Below are 21,172 nucleotides of genomic sequence, written 5' to 3'. Positions count from 1 at the left end.
CGCCGCCCGACCCTGGACTCCGGGACCCCGGGACTCCGGGAGCCTGGAGCCCGGAGCCCGGATCCCCGCCCCGCCCTGCCCCGGGCGCGGCCGCCTAGCCCGGCCGGCTGTCCCCAGCGGGTGGCGTCCCCGACCGTCCCCGGTGATACGAGGCCCCCTTCCTGGCCGCTGTTCCCGTGCACCCCGTCCTGGGCGCTGGAAGGAGGACAGCGAGGCTGTCATCAGCATCTCCTGCAGAGGGGGCGGTGCCTGGGGCTGGAGGGGGCTGGGGTGAATAGAGCCCTGGGGGCAGGACTTTACTGGATGAATGAGTGAGTGCAAGTAGAGGGTGTGTGCCCCAGCTCCCTGCTCTGAGGTCCCGGGTGCCACCTCCCCAGTCTTTGTCTTGTCCACAGCCTTGCCTTTGCCCAGCCGGCACTCCGAAGTTAGGGTGTGCAGCCACACCAGCCTGTTGAACTAAGGGGAGTGTCGTGTTACTATTCGTTAGTTTCCATTTCTTTCATTCCCTCCTGCCTCACCCTCGACAACTGAAAATATTTGTCGCGGCTGTGTCTCCGGAAGCAATTACTGTACTCGCCTTCTCTCCCTCCCTCCCTCTCTCTCTCTCTCTCTCTCCGTCTCTCTCTCTCTGTGTCAACCTCTCTCTCTCAAGGAGACCTGGTTTTCTGGGCTAAACCCCCTTAGCAATTGGTGACTGACCATTTTAAGCTTTCGGTCTGGAGTTTTGAAAATTCTAATAGTTTCTTCGTCATCTGATGTTCAACAGGTGTTCAGAAATCTGCATCTATATTTGGATACATGCCATTTCTGTTAAGTAGCGACCTCTTTTTTCTCCACTCCAGTGACCTAAATAGTTCCTGCAAATAGAGTACACTAGTTGTCACTGCAGGAAATATGTTAAATCTACGCCTATAGATACACTATGAATGAGCTCAACAAAGCAAATACACTATGTATTGAAATGTAATTCTAGACAGAAAGTTGAATATGAAGGAAGACCGAAGAAAATGCGTCAAAATTGTTCTATGTGGTGATTATTACTAAGCTGAAAAGAGTATTAACATATCACCCTAGACACTCAAAAGTGAACTGTAGATATATTGTAGTAACTGGCTTCTCAAAAGGTGGCAAACATGATACATTTAAGGTCTTAGTAATACAGTTTTTTAGTGCTGGGATAATAAAGCATTACAACTAAGTGGTACAGACTGGGTGGAGATTATGTTTAAGCACACAACAAATAAGAGCATGCATTGTTATGATTTGGTGGTGACATGTTCACAGCACCCGGGGTGTCTTTGCCATGAGTGCCTCGTTGTGCCTGTGTGTAATTAGGGAGTCCCTGCTTGAAGCTGTGCCAGCCTGGAGACAGTTTGGCGCTCTCTGTTTTCAGACATAGCCTGAGGTAGGAGAACCCAGTTTTACTCATAGGAACATGGGTCGATCTGTTTTTTCATTTCATTCTTACTCTGTTTTTTTATTTGGGAGGAAGTTTTGTGGAGTCACTAAACACAGTTTTTTTTTTTGGGGGGGGGGGTTTCTCCGGTACCGGGAACCAAACTCACGACCTTGCACTTGCTAGGCAGGTGCTTTTGCCGCTGAGCTAAATCCCTAGCCCCTAAACACAGTTTTAAGATGGGCCCTGAGATTTGATTCTCGGTGACTACATCCAAATTGACCAACTTTTCAAACTGACCCCTTCTCAGTAGGCACTGGAACCATTTGCACCCCACAGTTTCAATCTCCTTAACAGGAAGTCGTTTGTTCTTGAGGACTTCCCTTGGCTAAGGGGCTTTGTCACTAGATGATGGACACAAGATAGGCTTGTGAGGTTAGAAAAAATCTGGTGTAGACAGGAAGCTTGGTTAGGCCACAGGCATGAATTTGGTTTCATAGTAGACCAAAGAGAAGTGACTAGCCCCTGGGGGGAAGTCCCAGACAAAAGGCCAGGTGTCCTGAAGATTTGGGCCCCTGGAATGGTGAGCAGGGTGCTGGCCATCCTGGATCCTACCTTAGTTAGAGCCTGGTTAGTTCATATTTGCCAGGGGTTGGGGGTAGAGGGCAGGGGTGCCTCCAAGACAGTCATAGATTCTTATCCACTCAGTTCCCTGCACATCCCGAGAGGTCACTGACAACACTCAAGTGTTCCCTGCACTGACAGGGAAGGGAACCTCCTTCTTCATTTGTAAAACCACTGAGCAAAGCCATTGGTGTTGCATAAAGAGAAGTTAGTGGGCTCCCCTGCAGGTCATAGCATTAGTCCGGAAGGAGGCTCCAGAGGTAGTGGAGATCCTTGTCAGTCTCTTTGCAGTGAACACCAACAGCTGATAGCCCTATTGTCACTCTGTTTTATTTCTCATTAGGCAGAATGAGTGGTAGGAACTGGTGGCAAGCCTGTCGCTGACTCTCAGGGAAGAGATGGCCAGAGAAGAAGAGATGGGCACTGGGGAAAGTGACTGTGTCATGGTAGACTTTGTAACAGCCAAGGAAGGGTGTACGTTAGACTTGTCCAGGCTACATCCAAACCTTGAGAAAGACAGATTTCAGATTCTTCCAGAAAAATCCCCGATCCCAGGGGCTATGAAGAAAGATGTTTCCACTTAGAGCTGTAAGACCCAACTGAAATCAGTTTAAACTATACATTGCAACTTCCGGCTCTTAAAAGTCTACTTTCTCTCTTCCTCCTACCTATACCCTGTCTAATACCCCCTAGAGAATGTATTCTGATGAGGAAAAAAAAGGGAAGTCACTCAAGAAAATATGTAGGTTTTGAAAGGGCAGGGACCCAGGGGCATTAGGCAAACAGGAAAAAAGTCATTCAGATTAGAAAAAAAGTAAAACTATTTGCTGACCATGGATCTTATATAGAGGAAATGCTAAGGGATTCACCAAAACAAACAAAAAACTATCAGAACAAACACATCTGTCAGGGTTGCAGGATACAAGAGCAGTATACAAAAATCAGTTGAATTTATTTATTTATTTATTTATTTATTTTTGTCTTTTTGAGACAGAGTCTCACTATGCAGTTCAGGCTGGCCTTGAGCTCGCTTTGTAGCCCAGGCTGGTCTCAAACTCGCAAGGATTCTCCTGCCTCAGCCTCCCAAATACAAGCGTGCACCACCATGCCTGGCAGTTGCATTTCTATATATTACAAATGAATAATTCCAAAGTGAATTAAGAAGATAACTCTATTTGCAAAAGCATCTAAAAGAATAAAATACCTAGGAATAAACAAAAGAAGCAGAAGACTTCTTCATTGAAAACTATGAAACATTGTTGAAAGAAACTAATAATAAATGAAAAATTGTTTTGTGTCTATGGATTAGAAGACATGTTACAGTAGTAACACCTCCCAAATTGATTTAAAGATTCAATAGATTTTGTTTTTCTGGTATCAAGAATTGAACCTAGGGCTTTTGGGTCGGGGATATAGCTCAGTGGAACAGTATCTGCCCAGCAAATGTGAGGTCCTGAGTTCGATTCCTGGCACACACACACATACACACACACACACACACACACACACACACACACACACAAAAGAACCTAGGGTTTTTGCACTGAGCTATGATCCCTGCCCTTTTTTACTTTTTATTTTGAACATGGACTCTAAGTTGCTCAGGTTGAGGTCAAACTTGTGCTCCTCTTGCCTACGCCTCCTAGAGAGTGATATTACAGATGTGTGCCACCATACCTGCTTCAATAGATTGTCTATCAAAATCCTAGTTTGCAGCTCCACATGGTGGAGCACACCTGTAATCTCAGCACTCAAGAGGCTGAGGCAGAAGCATCACTGCAAAGTTCAAGGCAAGCCTGGGCTACAAAGTGAGTTCAAGGCCAGCCTGAACTGCATAGTGAAACCCTGTCTCAAAAAGACAAAAAACAAACAAACAAACAAACAAACTATCAGAAAAAAAAAATACTAGTTTGCTTTTTTTTTCTTCAAAAACTGACCCAGGATGCCAAAACAGTCTTAAAAAAGAATGAAGTTTGGATGACTTGCATTTCCTATTTCAAAACTTACTGCATTGCTGTAGTAAACAATGTATTGTGGTATTGGTGGGACACTTTGTGGGCTGGGGCTGGGGATATATTTGTGTTATTGGAGCTACCCTTTAAGATGGGTGTTCTAAGATATTTGGCCTGAAAACACTCTTTGGACCCTTTGAATCTTGTTTCTTCATCATAAGGTCAGGTTACTGCCCTTTACCTTAGGGATTTAGGTAAGATATGGCTGGAAGAAAAGACAAACAAGCCTGGGGAGTAGAGCTACAGATAACCTTGGGGAACTCTGGGTAACCTTGGGTACCTTTGTGTCCTGTAGTTGTTTTCGTAAAAGTACAATTTTAAAATTACGATTTTCTTGTCTCCTTTCTACCTATCTTTATTTCTTCTGCCTCAAGTCTTCTAACACTAAGCAGCCTGTGATTTATGCAATTTCTATAATTCTACAATACTACCAATCAAATAATTTCTGCATTTTTGTGCAATGATTTTAAAAGAAGAATGGGTGCCAGAGAGAAAAAGAAGAGCAGAAACAAGCTAAAGGAACACAAGAGCAACGGAACAAAAGGATAAATGTGAAAGGGAGCACGAGTAGGTACCATCTAGAGCTGTATGGTTTTACCCTGTGTGAACACATTCATTGTCCATAGCGCTCAGCCTGGTTAGATGGAGATAGGATAAATATTTTCTATAAAATGCTTGATTGTCTAACTGCTTCGGAACTTTAAGTATTAACATTTAAATATAGTGGTTGATAGAGAAAAAGAGGAAGGAACCTACGTGCAAAACAGAAATAAGGTTTATGGGCAATCCAAAGGGTCAAGAAGCTAGAATAGGCTAAGAGACCAAGAGTGCCTTGCTCGACAGAAGGGCCTTTTAAGGTATGACTGGAACTAGACAGAGTATCAGGAAGTGATAAATGGGCCCACTGCTTGGGTTCCTGCTACAATATTAACAGAAAGCAGAACTACTCGGCTATTATTTTGCTTCCTCCTTTTCTTTCAATGAAAGCCTTCTACTGAAGGTAGAAGGGAGCCCAGCCCTGTACTAGGAGGGGTTAAAACCCAGAGGAGGAGGAGAGGAGGGTGCCCAGTACCTGCCACAGGAGAGGGTCAGGAAAGATCTGGGTGCCCTGGATAGAAAGAATTTGCAGTTAGGAGGGAAGCACCATCGGGTGATGTTGAAGGCATGGTGAAGAATATACAAAGTATTGGGAAATTGGAAGCAGGTGATGTCTTTTCAAAAAAGGGAGAGAATGGATTCTGGTTAGGCACAAAGTGTGATTTCATTGCTTTAAGAAACCGCTGGACTGAGTAATTAAAGAGAAGGAAGATGAAGGCACTCACTGTGAGGCAGCTTTATATACATTTTTGGGGTTATTGGGGGATCTTGGGGGCTACAGGGTCTCGCTATTGTAGCCCAGGCTGGTTTTGAACTCACAGCAGCTCTCCTAACTTAACCTCCCAAGTGCTGGGATTACAGGCATGCTCCACCACACCTGGCCAGCCAGTGCATATGTTTTTAAAAAACAAAAATCTCATATCAGGAACCCTGAGGGTTGAATCTGACAATTCTCTCATTCAGATGCTGAAGCCCCTGAAAATCATAGTCTCCTGTACCATTTACAGTGCTCTCTCCACATCTCTCTGGAATATTGAGTTATTTATTTATTTATTCATTTATTTAGGTCTTTTTGAGGCAGGGTTTAACTATGCAGTTCAGGCTGGTCTTGAGCTCACTTTGTAGCCCAGGCTGGCCTTGAACTCACAGTAATCTTGCCTCAGCCTCCCAAGTGTGGGGATTACAGGCTTGTGCCACCACGCCCGGCTTGAGTTATTTTTTTACAGAAGAACAGACTATATTTACAATTTTCAAAATAAGGCTATGTTTAGACTCTAGTGTTCATTTATCCCAATAATATTGATTTTACAGATGGGCACGGGCATATGGAGGAGTCTCAACAGACCATTATCACTCTGGGTGACAAGGGCTGTAACACTAGGAGCCCAGGCTGGCTGGGGGAATAGGAGAGACACTTTGTTCAGGCTTGGGTTGGAAAAGCTTTCCCTGAGGATGCATCCTTAGAGGTCAGCCCTGGGGAATGAACCAGAGTAGCTGCCCAATGAGAACCGGGTTCCTGGTGTAACTGGCAGGTAGAGCCGTTCACTGAGATGAAGATCCATGAAGAGGAAGAAGGGCGGCCCAAGGATGAAACTAGATTAAGCCTGTTATGTTTAGATGGACACCAAGGTAGAGCTGTCGCTGAGGGCTCTGATGTGGGTCTGGAGTGCAGGGATGCCTGAGTAATATGTTCATTTGTGAGCATAACCATTGATGGCAGATGTCTAGGCAATAGAATCCTTGGACAGGACCTCTAAGGAACACTAGCATTTGAAGGTAAATGAGCAGAAGAGTTTGTGGGAATGCTAGGGGGAAAGCTGCCAGAGAGGTAGAATAATGCCTGGGTAGGGTGGTGGCTCGGAGGTCCCTTAGGTCTCTTTAGGTTGTAAGGGACAGAAATCCTACTGCAAATGGCTAAAGTGAAAGAATATTTTTTCATGAAGCTGCTTAGGCTGTGCTGGCTTCTCACAAACCAGGATTCCTAGTGATGCCATTCAGGCCATGCTGTTGCTCAGCTGCCTCAGCCCTGTTGGCGCCTACGGCCAATCCCAGATCCACTTTCTGCCAGCTCAGCAGCCCCGCTGCTAATAAAAGCTTTTTTCCCGACAATTTTAGCAAAACTCTCAGGTTGGAGTCTCAATGTTCAGTATGGCCATGTGCCCATCTCTGAGCCAAACCCTCAGTGTAGTAGAGGGGAGCAGCCAGTCCTTCAGCCCTTGGCCTAAGAGTAGGGAAAAGTGGCTGTCGGGATGCTATTATCCAAAAGGGAACAGGATGCTAGACAGGCAAAACAGCGGGTGACCCCACAAAACCTAGGGAAAGGGAGAATGGTGGTCAGTAGCATCAGATGCTTCTGGGAAAAGGGTTGAAACAGAACCAGTGGCTTTGCCATCAGGCGTCAGGGTGACTTTGGCAAGAACCATATCAGGAAGCAGCCATGATGGAAGCCAGAGAGGGTGGGGAGAGGACTGAGTGGGAAGCGAGGCAGAAAATCCTCAGCAACTGGGCACTAGAGGAAGGAAGCAGCCCTGGTGGCAGGCATCCCATGGGTTTGGTTAAAGATGAGCATGAGCTGAGCTGAAAGTGGGTGGGAGGGGATGGCAGAGTATCTGAACTAAGAGGGACTCTGAGGGAGGCTCTCTGAAAGTCGTTCTTAAGCAGGTGCCTTCACGAATCATTTGAGAACATTTGCTATCTGAAGGTTCAGTCAATGGCATAATGGCAGTTGGACCATCAGGCCCAAAGAGGGTAAACCTCAGCCAACAAGGGAGGCTAAGCAGGCAAACTTGGCACCTATTCTTATCCCTGAACGTTGACATTTTTCTCAGTGACTTAGATGAAGACGTAGAAGTCAAACTCATAAACCTGGGGGCTGGGGATTTAGCTCAGCAGCAAAAGCGCCTGCCTGGCAAGCGCAAGGTCGTGAGTTCGGTTCCCAGTACCAGAGAAAAACCAAAAAAAAAAACAAACAAACAAACTCATAAACCTGGGGATTGCATATAAATAGTTTGGTAAAGTGATTTTTAAAATTTAATATAATAAACATTTCCTTTTATCATTAGTCTTCAAAGAAACTTCAATATTATATCATATGCTGTGGTACAAACTTGTAGTTTTAAAGTTGTCTGATTTTACACCATTAGGCATAATGTTGCAGTGAACATTTGGGGTCATAAATCTTTACTTCTAGCTGTTATCTTAGAATAGCCTGAGTATAAACAACTGCATAAAAAATAAATATTTTGGGGGCTTACATATTTTCTTAAGTAGACCTCCTCCCTTTGTATATATATATTCATTTTTCAGAAAAGTTATTCCAAATTAAACTCCCACCAGAAATATGAGGGTCACTATTTCACCAAACTGTTGGTAAAATTAAGTATTAGCGTAAAAACAAAGTTTGATAGGAAAGTATTCCTTTAATGTGCCTTTTTTTCTTGTAAAATATAGTAACCTGTATTGGTGAACTGTCTGTGAACTTGGCCAAATTTTCTCTTGAAGTATTGGTTTTTTCATGTAGATAAATGTGACTACTTTTCTCAATAACAGTGATCTTTTGTGATAGCTACTGTTAGCATTTTTCCAGTTGAAGGTTTGCCTTTGAACTTTTGTGATAATTTTAATATACAGGTACATTTAATATTTGCTGTCAAATCTAAGAACTGTTCCTATTTTTGATGTCTTTTATTTTATGGTTGGGAAATCTTTGGTTGTCCTGACTCAGGAAGTATTCCTCATATTTTCTTTTTAAAATAGCCTTGATTTTTTTTAGCATTGAACTCTTTAATCACTTGGAAGTAAAATCTGTCTTAATGATATTAGTTCCTTCTGCCTTTTTAATATTATTATTAAATAATCTTACCTTTTCCTACTGTCACATAAGGCTTCCTCATAGGTTGTTATCAAATATTAGATCTGTTGGGACTTTTCTCTCCTGTTACACTGTTGGGAATTCTTATGCCAGCACCATACTATTTCCAGTGTTTTTTTTATTACTTGTTACTGTCTTTGATTGTTTAATCAATCTTACATTCTTACATCTGGTGGACTGAGCAACTTCGTTGAAGATAACAGTATGTAATGTAGCAACCATTGTTAATTTGCATCGTTTTTTTTGAGGCCATGTATCATTTTTGTTGTTTTTGTGTTGTTTTGATTTTGTCTTCCTTGTTGTTTTATAGTTTTTTTATCTTTAAAATAAAAAAAGTCACTTTGCAATATTTTTAAGAAATGGCAGCCCCAAACCCTTTTAAGCTCATTATTTTTTCTTTTCCAAATACTGTCAATGAGCATTTTTTACTATTCTTTGAGAAGAACTTTAACATTACAGTCAGATGCTTTGCAGAAAGAAATCCCATTGAGATCCTTTTGATTGGAACTGCATGAGATTACTAAATACGTTTTTGTAATACGTGCTTTTTGACAGCAGGAACTCAGTACTGCTTTGACTGGGACTATGTGTTGGTTTGGGGTTTTTGCTAGGGGAATAATATAATACAGAACACATATTTTATAAGATTATTTATAATAGTCACCCAAAGAATCATATATGAGAGAGTGCAGGAAGTCTGTCCACACACTGAAGACCAAAGAATCCAGCCGAGGGCCTGGATCCCATGATAATGTCCTGCATGAGTTCAGCTGAAGACCGAGAACCCATAACAATGCCTCCCACAAGTCCAGCTGGAGGCCTAGAGCCCATGACAATGTCTCATGCAGGCCTATTTCACGGATCTGCTCTGGGATGGCCCAAAGGTCAGTGGTGGAATCTAGAAAGTCTGTGCCAGCAGGATGAAGGGTCTGTGCTAGCAGGCTGAAGGATCTGCACTGGAGCCAGGAAGCAACGCTCAAAACAAGAATCAGAGCTCTCTCGGAAAGTACTACAGCCACAGTGAGGTCCTGAGCCCCTCTGATGATCAGGACAGCTGGGTTCCCATCAGGAAAGCCAATGCAACAAGCTTCTCTAGGAGACTGAGCCGTGCACCATGTTCCCCTCCAGAGCCAGAAAGCAACGCTCAGAGTGAGGACCAGAGCTCCCACAAAGTGAACCGAAACCATTCTCAGTGCCAGCAGGGTCCCGAGCTCCTTGGAAGATGAGAACAGCTGAGTTTATCAGGAAAGCCAGCATGAGAAGCTCTTCCAAGAGAACTAACAACTCCTTACAGCTTCTCTCAGCTTCCAACAGGTTCCAAACAGCTTCTGCCAGCTCCCAGCAGCCTCTCTTCTTCTCCAGTTCTGCCTTACGCTGCTGGCAACAATCCTCAGGCGGGCCTTCCATACCCAGCACCACGCTGATTCAGTTCAGCTGGGTGTTACAAGTTGACCACCAGTTGTCAATCCACCACAGACTTTTTATATATCTCAGAAATGGGGCTGATTTACACCTACACATCCCCAATTAATATCTTCTGGTGTTTTCAATTTTGCTGCTCTTGTGAATAGACCTTTTTTCCTTTACATTTTTTCACAGGATATCAGTAGTATGTAAGGTAGCTACAGAGTTTTACATTTTTGTTTATAGCTGGTCATTTGACTAAAAGAAAAGTTACCCTGTCATCTTTCAGTGATTCTCCTAGGTCTTCTAGATAGATATCTGTATTCTTATATTCTTGATAACTTCATCTCCTCTTATAGTTCATATTTGATTGTACCATGAAGTAACCATATATCAAGCTTCTAATTTTAATGGGATTAGCTTTGTTATTTCACCTTAAAACAGCCCATTTCTGGGAATGTGGGCACACGTTTATAATCCCAGCTATTTGGGAGGCTGAGGCAGGGGTATCAAAAGATCAAAGCTAGCCTAGGCAAATTAGTAGACCCTTGTCTCAAAATTGGAATGGAATGAATGGCATGAAATGGGCTAGCCTAGGCTGGGGATGTAGCCAAACACACTCCCTGGTTTCAATCCCCAGTCCTTGGCAGGGGGTGGGGGGGCATTACTAGCTGTTGGTTAAGTATTTTATAAATTAATCACATTAAGAAATTATTTTTTTTTTTTTGAGACAGGGTCTTGCTGTGTAGCCCAGACTGCCCTCAAACTCAAAATCCTTGTGCCTCAGTCTTCCAAATGCTAGGATTACATGCATGCACCACCAAATTATTACTAATTTTGAAAGGTTTTTAAAATGTTCATAGAGCCAAGTGTGGTGGCGCACGCCTGTAATCCCAGCACTCAGAAGACTGAGGCAGGAGGATTGCCATGAGTTCAAAGCCACCCACAGCTACATAGTGAGTTGAAGGGCAGCCTGAACTGCATATGGATGCCTTGTCTCAAAAATAAATAAATAATAAAACATTTGTAGAAAAGAAAGGGCTCCATAGTTGAGTAATTTTGGAAAATTCTGTGTTCTATTAGCCGCCCACTCATAAAGACTTACAATAATACTTCTTTATTAAAGAGTTTGCAACCTAAAGAAAGTCTGCTGTCAGGTTCATAAATTACAAGTCATAACATCAAAAACACTCAATAAGTATTCATTGCATGAGTGAACAAAAGACTTGGGAAATGCCCAGGAGTGCAAGAAACTACTTTGAGTTCAAAAACTTCCTCTCGCTTTCTTTACCCTCCTTCTGCACAGCGTGGGCGAGGAGTAGAGGGGTGGCCCTCAGGTAGGCAGCAGTGGCCTCCAGCACAGCTCAGCCCCGAGTGGTCTGAATTCCATTCATAGCTGGAAAAATAGTCGGAGATGTGAGACTTCACCCCCGCCCCCAAATTTCAGGTTTTTGGTTTAACAGGCTGAGGTCCATTCCTTCAGTGGGCACAGCAGTTTCATAGATAAGATCTGACAGCCGGTTCTGGAGATAATAGGTCAATGATTTAACCAGAGCAAAATGAAACTTAGATTTCACACTTGAGGAAGATAGAGTTTTAAAATGGGGAGGGGGCAAAAGCCAAAATTAAATAAATAAAATGGAAGTAAAGAGTAACAATGGCTTAATATATTGCGTATTGTTATCTTCAAAGTAGTTGCTCAGAATACAAGATATAGACATGAAAAATTGACCAAACAATATTAGCACAAAGCTCTCCTATTATCTTGTTTTGAAATTTTGTTTCTTTGTGTTTGTCTTTTCTCTTTATAATATAAAAATTTAAAATTTAATAAATAAATAAATGGAAATTAAGATCTACCTAGTTTTTCAATAATTCAAAGATTACATTTTTAAAGTAGGTGAGCTGTTTGTTCCAGGATGTCTATCTCAGCATTATTTACAATAGCAAGAAATGGAAGCTATTTATTTTTGGTTATAGGATTAAACCCAAGGCCTCATACACATTAAGTATGTTCTCTTTCGCTCAGCTACACCTCCAGCCCAGGAAATGGAAGCTATTTAAATGCCTAACCAGAAATGGCACACTAAAATGATAATATTAGGCTGGATGTGGTGGTACACACCTGTTACCCCAGTACTTTGAAGGCTTGAGACAGGAGGATCATAAGCTTAAGCCCAGCCTAGGGAACTTAGCAAGACCCTCTCTCAAAAACTAGAAATTAAAAAGGGACTGGGGATATAGCTCTGGTGAAGGCCCTGGGTTCAATCCCCAATACCTTCAAATAAAATAAAATAAAATTCACGTTAGAGTAGTAAGCAGCCATTAAAAGTCATATTTTCAAAGAATTTTAATGGCACAAGAAAAAATTAGTGATGAAAAATCTAGATGTAAATTGTTTAAACACTGCAATTTTATAAAGAAAAATTATATTCATAGAAGACTGGATGGGAACCTATCAAAGTATGAGAAGCCATCATTACCCTCATGCAAGTTATTTAAGTGGTTATTAGCAGTGTTCCCGCTAAGCTGAGGATAAAATAGCTGCTCCAGTAACACAATGACAAGGGACACAATGACAAGATGAATGCATGAAATGCATATAAACCTTACAGCGCAGTTTCAGAACAACCTGGTGTTTGGCAGTATCTGGAAGCGTCGTGATGGAGGTATGCGTTTACTAGGAAGTAAGTGTGTGTTCTAGACCATTTTGATTTTGGCAACGGTAAGTGTTCAACTCTTCTCCCAGTTCCATATCTTGGTAGTAAGCATGAAGATACTTTAAGTGGTGGGAAGTGCTTTAAAAAAAACCATTTCCTGGTTCAGGATAAATCAGAAGAAAGGACTGACCTTTTGTCTTCTGTCCCTCCCCTATTGAAACAGTGGCTCAGATAAGTATTATCAATAACAATACATTATGTGTAACATCCCAACACTTATCTTAAAGTGAAATGTGTTTTTAAACTCAGTCACAATTTAAAAATAAACAGTACTTTGCCACTGAGCTCATACAAGTTGTACTTCCTCTTAAGTTTCTTAATACTCAACTAAGGTTGACTATTAACCCTAATAATACTAAAGGACTAAAGCGATGTTAGGGTTAGTTTAACGCTCTTTTTAAAAAGTTTCTAGTAAGCGATAAGTTGAACCCCAAATTCTGCATAGACCCCTGTGTACACATGTGTTTTTTTTAAAATCCTGTTTACCACGACAAGCCATTTCTCCAGGTTTTGGTTTGAGGATGTTGAAATAATGCTTAAACAACACCAAATATGTACATGTCATGTTATTTTTTAGAGTACTTACTTATTGCTTAGCTACTGAACGTTCTTCCATTTGTATTCTTGTTAGGATTCACACAACACATTCCTGTGTGTGCTCCTGCTGGAGGCCGCCTCGGCCTCTCATGGACTAAGTTAGCGGCCTCATAGGACTAGTAAGAAATTCTGTCTTCTAATGAACCACCCATTGAGATTGGGTCTTGGTTTCCTCACCTGTAAAATAAGGATGAAAATAGAACGTACCCATAAGATAGGATGAAATGAGGTTATTCATATAAGCATTAGCAAACAGTGAGCCCTCAAATGCTAGGTGTAGTGCATAACCTATTCTAAGCACACGAGTGATAATGAAAACCCAAAGAGAATGTGTGATGAACACCAAAACAAAATAAGCAGCTGGAATTTGGGGTGCCTGTCATTGAACCCTGTCCCTCAGAGTGGTACTTTTGTTTTTTAGTCCTTCTTAAGTCCACCTTTGAGAAAATGGTGCTTGAGTTCCTTGAGGGACTTTTCATTGTCCTGAGATTTGTTTCTTCCTCTTGTCACAAATATTATCTTTTCTGCAAAGCTTAAAAGTTTTCTCTTCAACCGAAGCAATAGAAGAAAAGCCACTGTGTTCATACACCCTCGGGTCAGATCAGCTTCTGGAGACAGGCTGAGCATGGGTGAGGCTGGACTGGGTCCTGCGGACCAGGAGAGCTCGGGTCTCCCAGCAACCCTGTGCTTCCGCCAGCTGCTGCGAATCCAAATGCCTGTGCCTTTTCATGTTGATGGCTTGGCTCAAGACCCTGGGAGCAGTCACCACTGGAATTGGCAGGCTTCTCTGAGAACACAGGAAAGGGGGCAAGGTGGCGCCAAGGACGAAAGTCATGCCTGTGCTGCACAGGAAGCCTATAGCGCGGGCTGCTCTGCTCGGAGTCGCGGTGGATCCTTTCTGTCGTCTTCCTGGGGCCTCTGCTCCTCTGAACTCTTATTATTGCAGATAACACCACAGGATCCCTGGAACTCTTAGCTTTGAGAAAGCCTCTAAGGTGTCCAAAACAAGGTTTAACACATTGAAACAGCCTTGTACACGGGGCTTTGAGGCTGATCTGCCTGGGTACAACACACCTCCCAGCTTGCTGTTTTGAAACCTCATCCCTTTGATGTCACGTTTCCCCATCACATCCTTGGTATCTTGGTCGTTCTTTATGGACCGCAGCAGTCAATGCCTGCCTGCTCAGCAGAGTGACAGAAATACATCTGACTTCCAGCAGAGCTCCCCAGGGCAGTCAGCATAGTGTCATGTGTTGTTTCTGACGGGTCCTACAAACAGCCCCAGTGAGCTGGGGCCACTGGGGAGCCAAGGGCGTGGGGCTGAGTCTGGATTAAAAGCAGAAGCCTTGGCCCAGAGGAGGGACTCCAGGCTCCAGGTCATTTGGGTGACACTGTTGTGGCCACCAGTGAGTTTGACCAGCAACAAGTCACTTCCCTCCATGAATGTTCAGTTTCCACCTGTACAGACAATGGGATGGATCACGTGATTCCAAAGAGACTTTGGAGTCTAAATTCTGAGTATGTAAACCAAGCCCCACAGGAAATGACAGTCCACGAGACAAGAGAAAATAGGCCCATGGTTAACCTGTCAGTGCAGTGGCATTGTACCAGCCCTTTTCCACCAATATAGACAAGGGTGTGCATTTCATAGGATGCTCACCAGCACGGAGTATTGTAGGGTTTTTTTCTTTAAGTTTGCTAATATGCTATGCCTTTAATTGGTATTACTTGGATAATGAAATTGAGTCTTGAATTTTGAGAGAAAATATCAGGAAACAAACGAATAGCCTAAGCAAGCTTTATAGTGCAACCGGGAGTGGTGGTGCACACCTGTAATCCTAGCACTCGGGAAGCTGAGGCAAGAGGATCGCCATGAGTTTGAGGCCAGCCTGGGCTATGTAAGTGAGTTCAAGGCCAGCCTGCACTACATATCGAGACTCTGTCGCAAACAAACCAAAAAAAAAAAAAAAAAAAGAAAGAAAGAAAAAAGCTTTATGGTACAGTAATTCTTTCTGTTTCTAGTTCCTCCTCTGTACCTGAGACCCGGAAACTGAAGGATTTACCAAGGTCACAATGGAGGGGGTACCTTGTACTTCTAATGGTTTTACATTTGCAGCCTGCTTTAAGAGTAAGTGGCTATTGAAGTTCTGTCAGGGAAGGTTGCTGTGTAGGAAATTTTAGCTTCTGTTACAGCATAAACTTGAAATAAACACCTGCTCTTTAAACAATTTTACAATCAAAGTTTTTCCTTCAAATCTCTGTGGTGCTAAAATTAGTGGGATTTGCTGTGCTTTTATATATAAATGAAACCTCCAAAGGGAATCCAGGCACTTACTTCTTGGCAGTGATCATCAACTTAAACACCCCTGTGTGTGAATTGTCCAGGTGGGGACGCCCTGCTTTCTTTTGGCATGCCAGGGTCCTCTCTTAATTCTGCTGACCTGGAGCCGGGAGGGCCCTCGCCCTGCCTAGGCCTCACAAAGGCACCGCATGGTAGGTGGAGCTCACCCCTGAGCCCATCTCCAAAAGCTGGCAGTATGGCTCCTGCCTGGCTCGTCTGTTTTATTGATCTGCATAACATTTTGTAAGCTGCTGCTGTTAACACTGGTCCTAGGGCCAACACTCGGATTTGAGCCTTTTGTGAGCTGGAAACCATATGTGCCCAGGAGCCCTGCCCTCCTGCCGGGTGTCCCCGCTTCCCTGAGTCTTCTAGGATTCCTGGCCTACCCTCAGGAATTAGTACCCTAATTCCTAAAGGGTCACGCGTTGGCAGGGTTGGGTCAGGCCTGTGCCTCAGTCAGGCCATGGGATGTGAACATCAAATTGGATGCTGGCGTGCCACCTGACCTTGAAGTCCAGCCGTGCTGCTGACTGACTTCAAACCTGAGACCTGGGTGGCTGTGAGCCTGCAAACTACATCTCTCTGGGTGTGTGAAATCCACACGCTCTAGATATCCTGAAGCATTATATCTCTCTGAGTGTGTGAAATCCACATGCTCCAGATATCCCGCAAATGCTGAGTTTCAAAGTGTGAGACATGCTTGTGACAGCTCTTACCAATGTCTCTATGCCTTTGTGGAATTTCATAAACAGTGATAAATATAAATGTTTCTGCCCCTTGGTACACTAAAGTGTGTGTGTGTGGTGGTGGTGGTGGTACTGGAGACTGAACTCAGGCCTTTGTACTAAGCTGCATTCCTAGCCCTTTTCTGTTTTGAGACAGTCTCACTCAGTCACTGAATTTGCCCAGGCTGGGCTCACATTGTGATTCTCCTGCTTCAGCCTCCCAGAGTGCTGGCATTACAGGCATGTGTCACCGTGTCCACCTTATATTAAGGTTTTGATTGAGAAAGATTTGAAAAAAAATTAAATTCCAAATGAATACATTTTGAAACAACAGCCTGTCTTCACCCCACCTCTTCTCCAGAGATCGGGAGAGCTTGTTTTTGTGGTTGGAGAGGTCAGAGGACTATGTAAGTTTGGCGAGTGCTTGTCCCTCATGGTGAGTACTCTGAATGTCCCTGAAGCTACTCTCTCTGAGAAAGCCACTAACTCAAGGCCAAGTTTACAAATATCTAGAACACCTGGGTGTAGTGGTGCACATCTGTAATCCCAGCACTCAGGAGGCTGAAGCAGGAGGATTGCTGAGAGTTTAAGGCTAGTGTGGGCTTTAAACAGTGAGTTTAAAGCCAACCTGGACTACATAGCAAGACACTGTTTCAAAAAAAATTCTAGAGCAACACACATGGTGGGATCCATTTATAGTTCCAGCTACTTGGGAAGCTGAGGTGGAAGGGTCACTTGAGCCCAGGAGAGTAGACTGGACAACATTCAGTGCAAATTCAGGAATCCGGCTGACTACATTTCATTAGTCCTCAAACACTTCCTGTGTGGCCTGCACAAGTGGTTTGGTCTCTCTAATGCCTGTTTCCCCACATATAAAATAAGGATCATGTTATCACCCATTTGAGAGTGTTAAATGAAACAACACTGTATGTAGGAGGCTTTGTGCCTTCTCAGTAACTGTGTGGATATTATCAGGTCTTTTTGCACAGTACTCAATTTGGGGACATCTTTGAGTCATGTATCTGTTCTGGGATTCCACAGCATCACAGAAATGTAGAAACTTAGGCAAAGTTAAAACTAGTAATGACATCAATTAAAGGTTTAGAATTTAGCTTGCTAATCAGTTTCCTTTTTACATATATAGAAAACAGATTTATTTATTTATTTATTTATTTTTGGTTTTTCTCTGGTACCGGGAACCAAACTCATGACCTTGTGCTTGCCAGGCAGGTGCTTTGCCGCTGAGCTAAATCCCCAGCCCCGAAAACAGATTTAAAGAATAGCTTCCCTTCTCACTCTTATGAAGATGGTAATATTGTAGTGGATTTTTGATACTGGAGTCTTTCCCTCTATCCCTGGAAATAGTCACAGGTTACATTTGACCAGTCAGGACTCTTAGAAACTAAGAAATAATTTAGAACCAACTAGATCATTGCTACCGCAGTGGGGAGCTGCAGACAGCCAAGTGGGTCTCCTCCCTGTGCCCTCGTCCCCCTAGGTGAAGGGTCATGCATTGGCAGGGTTGGGTCAGGGCTATGCCCAGTCACCTCAGGGCCTTGGGGGCTCACACAGGTAAGTGCGACACCGCGATGACTGTAGGCTCTCCGTGCCAGCAACTGCAGACACATTGTCCCCACTCGTAGGCTGGGTGAATGAGCCACACAGTCACCCAGAACTCGCGGGAGTGGCGGGGTGTGCTCCTGTGTTTATTGTCAGTGGAACCTCAAACAAGAATGGCTGTGCTGAGCAGGATCGCTCCCAGAAAGTCTGCAAGAGGCCTGACCTCTTTCACCAGGGAGAAACAGGTCTATAAATTTCAAACCTTGTATAGTCTGTATTAGCAAAAGAATAAAATGCCATTTGTTTCTTCTTTTCTTGGGGGTAGTATTTCTAAGTTGTTAAATACTTAAAACATGAGTAACTCCAGGAAGGTTTCCAGCTTCTTGTTTGTGACATGCTGACCTTCCTTTCTTTCCCTTCTCCCCAGATACTTGCTGGAGCAGGACTTCCCAGGCATGAGGATTGGTCCAGAGCCCACCACTGATTCCTTTATTGCCGTAATGTATGGAGAGACGGAGGGCAGCACGCCTGGAAATGCTTTAGTCGTGGACCCCAAAAAGCCGTTCCGAAAGCTTAGTCGTTTTGGAAATGCTTTTCTGAATCGGTAAGGACCAGCCAACTGCCGATCTTTGGTCAGAGTGTTTTAACCTTTTCTCCAAATTATTGCCACTTACATGTAAAGATTCAAAACAGAAAAACATAGAGGGTCTAGAGAAGTCATAGAAGACGTACTAATCCTAGTCAGACATTTGAAGCAGACTGTCATAGGCCATGATCATTTATACCTATGCTTGGCGGCCCCATTGGGCAGAGCAAACCCAGGACCAGACATTATAAGGCTGCAGAGTATAACAAACAAGATCTACTGTTCTGACCACCTGCCTCTTCTTTGCTACCCATACCCTTTCCCCCTCTCTCTTTTCTTCTCCCTCTCTCCCTGTTTCTGTCTATTTTTGGTACTGGGGGTTAATCTCCAGTAGCAAGTGCTGTATTGCTGAGTTACATCCCCAGCATTTTAAAAAAAATTTATTTTGCAACAAGATCTGGCTGTGTTGTTCAGGCTGGTCTGGAACTTTCAATCTTCCTGCCTCAGCCTCCCAAGTAGCTGGGATTATAGGTGTACATCACCATGCCTGGCTTCTTTCTTTCTTTCTTTCTTTCTTTCTTTCTTTCTTTCTTTCTTTCTTTCTTTTTCTCTTTTGAGAAGTGTCTATTGAGATAATTTGCCCATTCTTAAATTTTACTTGTGTTTGTTGTTAAGTTTTTAAGTTCTTTATATAATGTGGATATTAGTACCCTGGCAAAGGCTTTCTTACATTCTATAGGTTGTCTCTTCACTCTGTTGATTGCTTTGGTGTGCAAAGTTCTCGTTGGATGTAATCCCATTTGTCAGTTTTTGCTTTTGTTTTCTGTGCTTTGGGGTCCTATTTAGAAATCATGTCCACAGATTGGAAGGATTAATATGTTCAAGATTTTAAAATTACCTACGATTGGTATGGTAGCACAGGTCTGTAATCTCAGCACTTTGGGAGGCAGACAGGAGGATCTCAGGTTCAAGTGCACTCTGGGCATTTTAGCAAGTTATAGAGAGAGACTTTGTCTCAAACTAAAAAATAAAAAGCACTGGGAATGCAGCTCAGTGTGAAGGCCCTAGGTTCAATCTTCAGTACTGGGTAGAAAAAAATAAAATATTTTTTTGTGTGTGTGTGGTACTAGAGTTTGAACCTAGGTCTCATACATGCTAGACAAATATTCTACCACTGAGCTACATCCAGACCCCTTTTTATTTTTCGTCTTGAGACAGAGTCTCACTGAGTCGCCTGGGCTGCCCTTGAACTTAACAGTCCTTCTCAGCCTCCCAGGTAGCTGGGATTACAGGCATGTGCTACCATTTCTTGCTCCATACTTTCTCTTTAAAATCCTCTTCTCCTCTCTCCTATCACCACCACATACACACTCCTCCATTTCCCTCTTTTGAGGGTCTGGCTTTAGAGACGGGAGCTGGTTATAGGAGGGGCAGAGCTGGGGAGCACCGAGGGAGGAAGTTGGGTTGGTGTTGATGGGCAGCAGGGAGCTTGAGCTGTACTTCTCCTTTCTAGATGTTTCTAAAAATAGTAAGACCTCCCTGCTGACTGCCACCACCCTGAGGCCGAGGGGCCCATCCGTCACCCAAGGGCCACCCAGAGGACCTTGCAAGGACCATGTCCCGAGGCTGTGCCTCAGCTCTGCCCAGGGCGCCCCAGCGCCCTCCACTGGTGCCTTCTGTGAAAACCTGAACTCTCGGGGTGTCTTTCTCCTTCACGGGCTTTCTCATTCTGTTGCCGCAAAGAGAGCATCCAAGTGGTAGCGGGACCTTGGCAGTGGGACAAGCAGAAGCATGCATGTGATGTTCATGACATCACAATCTGTCTCGTTATGCTGCGGGTAGGGCAGGATTCTCTCTAGGAGGAGCTCTCTCCTTAGCTCCAGAGCAGCTAAGCTCGGCAACTTCTTGTAGGAGAAGCAGAAGTTGAGCCCATGGTGAGAGACCCCAAAGAATCAACAGCCCAGGTCCCTCAGGATGGGTGGGCCCACGCTGAGGGGAAGTGAAACAGAAGCTCCCTGGTCAGGCCCTCTCTGGGATCCCTGGACATAGCGCAGGCAGTGGCCAGACTTCCTGTCCCAGCACAGCCCTGGAAGGCTCCGGAGGCTCTGTTCCCCGGCAAGGTGCTCTGGAGTCCTGTGGTTTCACCACCACCACCTTCTCTTATCCTTCTTTTGCCTGACCAAGGTATAAAAGAGAAATAAGCTGCCACCTTTTTCAGATGCTCATTTTGTGAAATCCATATTCACATGGGAAAAAGCAGGAAGAGTGATTATTGGCTTGTCTTATTTGGGCAAGTGATTTACTTTCCTAATAAAAACAACTTGTTTTTCAAATTTTGAACACACAGTAGATAAGTATGAAAGAGAAGTACTTAGGAAAGATTTTGGGGTTTTTGTTTGTGGCTTTGTGGAGGGTTTTTTTTTGTGTGTTTTGGTTGTGGTTTTTTTTTTAGTCGGGGTCTCACTCTATAGTGCAGGCTGGCCTTGAACTCAGTTATGTATCCCAGGCTAGCCTTAGTTCATGGCAATCCACCTGCCTCGGCCTCCCAAGTTCTGGGATTACAGGCATGTACCACCACACCCAGCAACAGGGAAGATTTTGAATGGCAAGTTTATTATCTCAGAATTTAGAAGGTACTGAAAATAATCTAAGTATTATATAATCAAGTGCTAATTGAGTTCAGAGTAATATATATATAGAAAAATAATAGCAAATAATTAATGGCATTTACCATCCAAA

At 43.6% G+C, this 21,172-nt stretch overlaps 1 protein-coding gene and 1 long non-coding RNA gene across 4 annotated transcripts in view; one reads left to right on the top strand and one right to left on the bottom strand.

Moving 5' to 3' along the window:
• Ehd4 (EH-domain containing 4) overlaps positions 1-21,172 on the top strand; it is a gene marked incomplete in the record, with an annotated part of 71,388 nt that overhangs the window by 429 nt on the left and 49,787 nt on the right. Inside the window, 1 exon segment of the mRNA XM_005381320.2 lies at positions 18,275-18,451. Coding sequence (XP_005381377.2) covers positions 18,275-18,451 — 177 coding nt within the window.
• Positions 72-20,613, bottom strand: LOC106148148. Of its 3 annotated transcripts, none has more exons than XR_001233323.1 (4): positions 20,120-20,613; positions 19,164-19,271; positions 13,211-13,398; positions 72-857 (listed from the first exon to the last, which is right to left on the bottom strand). It is a non-coding gene; the product is annotated as an uncharacterized LOC106148148 (long non-coding RNA). The 3 variants fall into 3 exon arrangements; XR_001233325.1 differs by lacking the exon at positions 72-857 and adding an exon at positions 11,026-11,300; XR_001233324.1 differs by lacking the exon at positions 19,164-19,271.

This window comes from Chinchilla lanigera, unplaced genomic scaffold (assembly GCF_000276665.1).
Source record: "Chinchilla lanigera isolate Chin_1 unplaced genomic scaffold, ChiLan1.0 scaffold00015, whole genome shotgun sequence".
Taxonomy (NCBI): domain Eukaryota; kingdom Metazoa; phylum Chordata; class Mammalia; order Rodentia; family Chinchillidae; genus Chinchilla; species Chinchilla lanigera.
The sequence above is the reverse complement of the archived record's forward strand: the minus strand, read 5'-3'. Positions and strand labels throughout refer to the sequence as shown.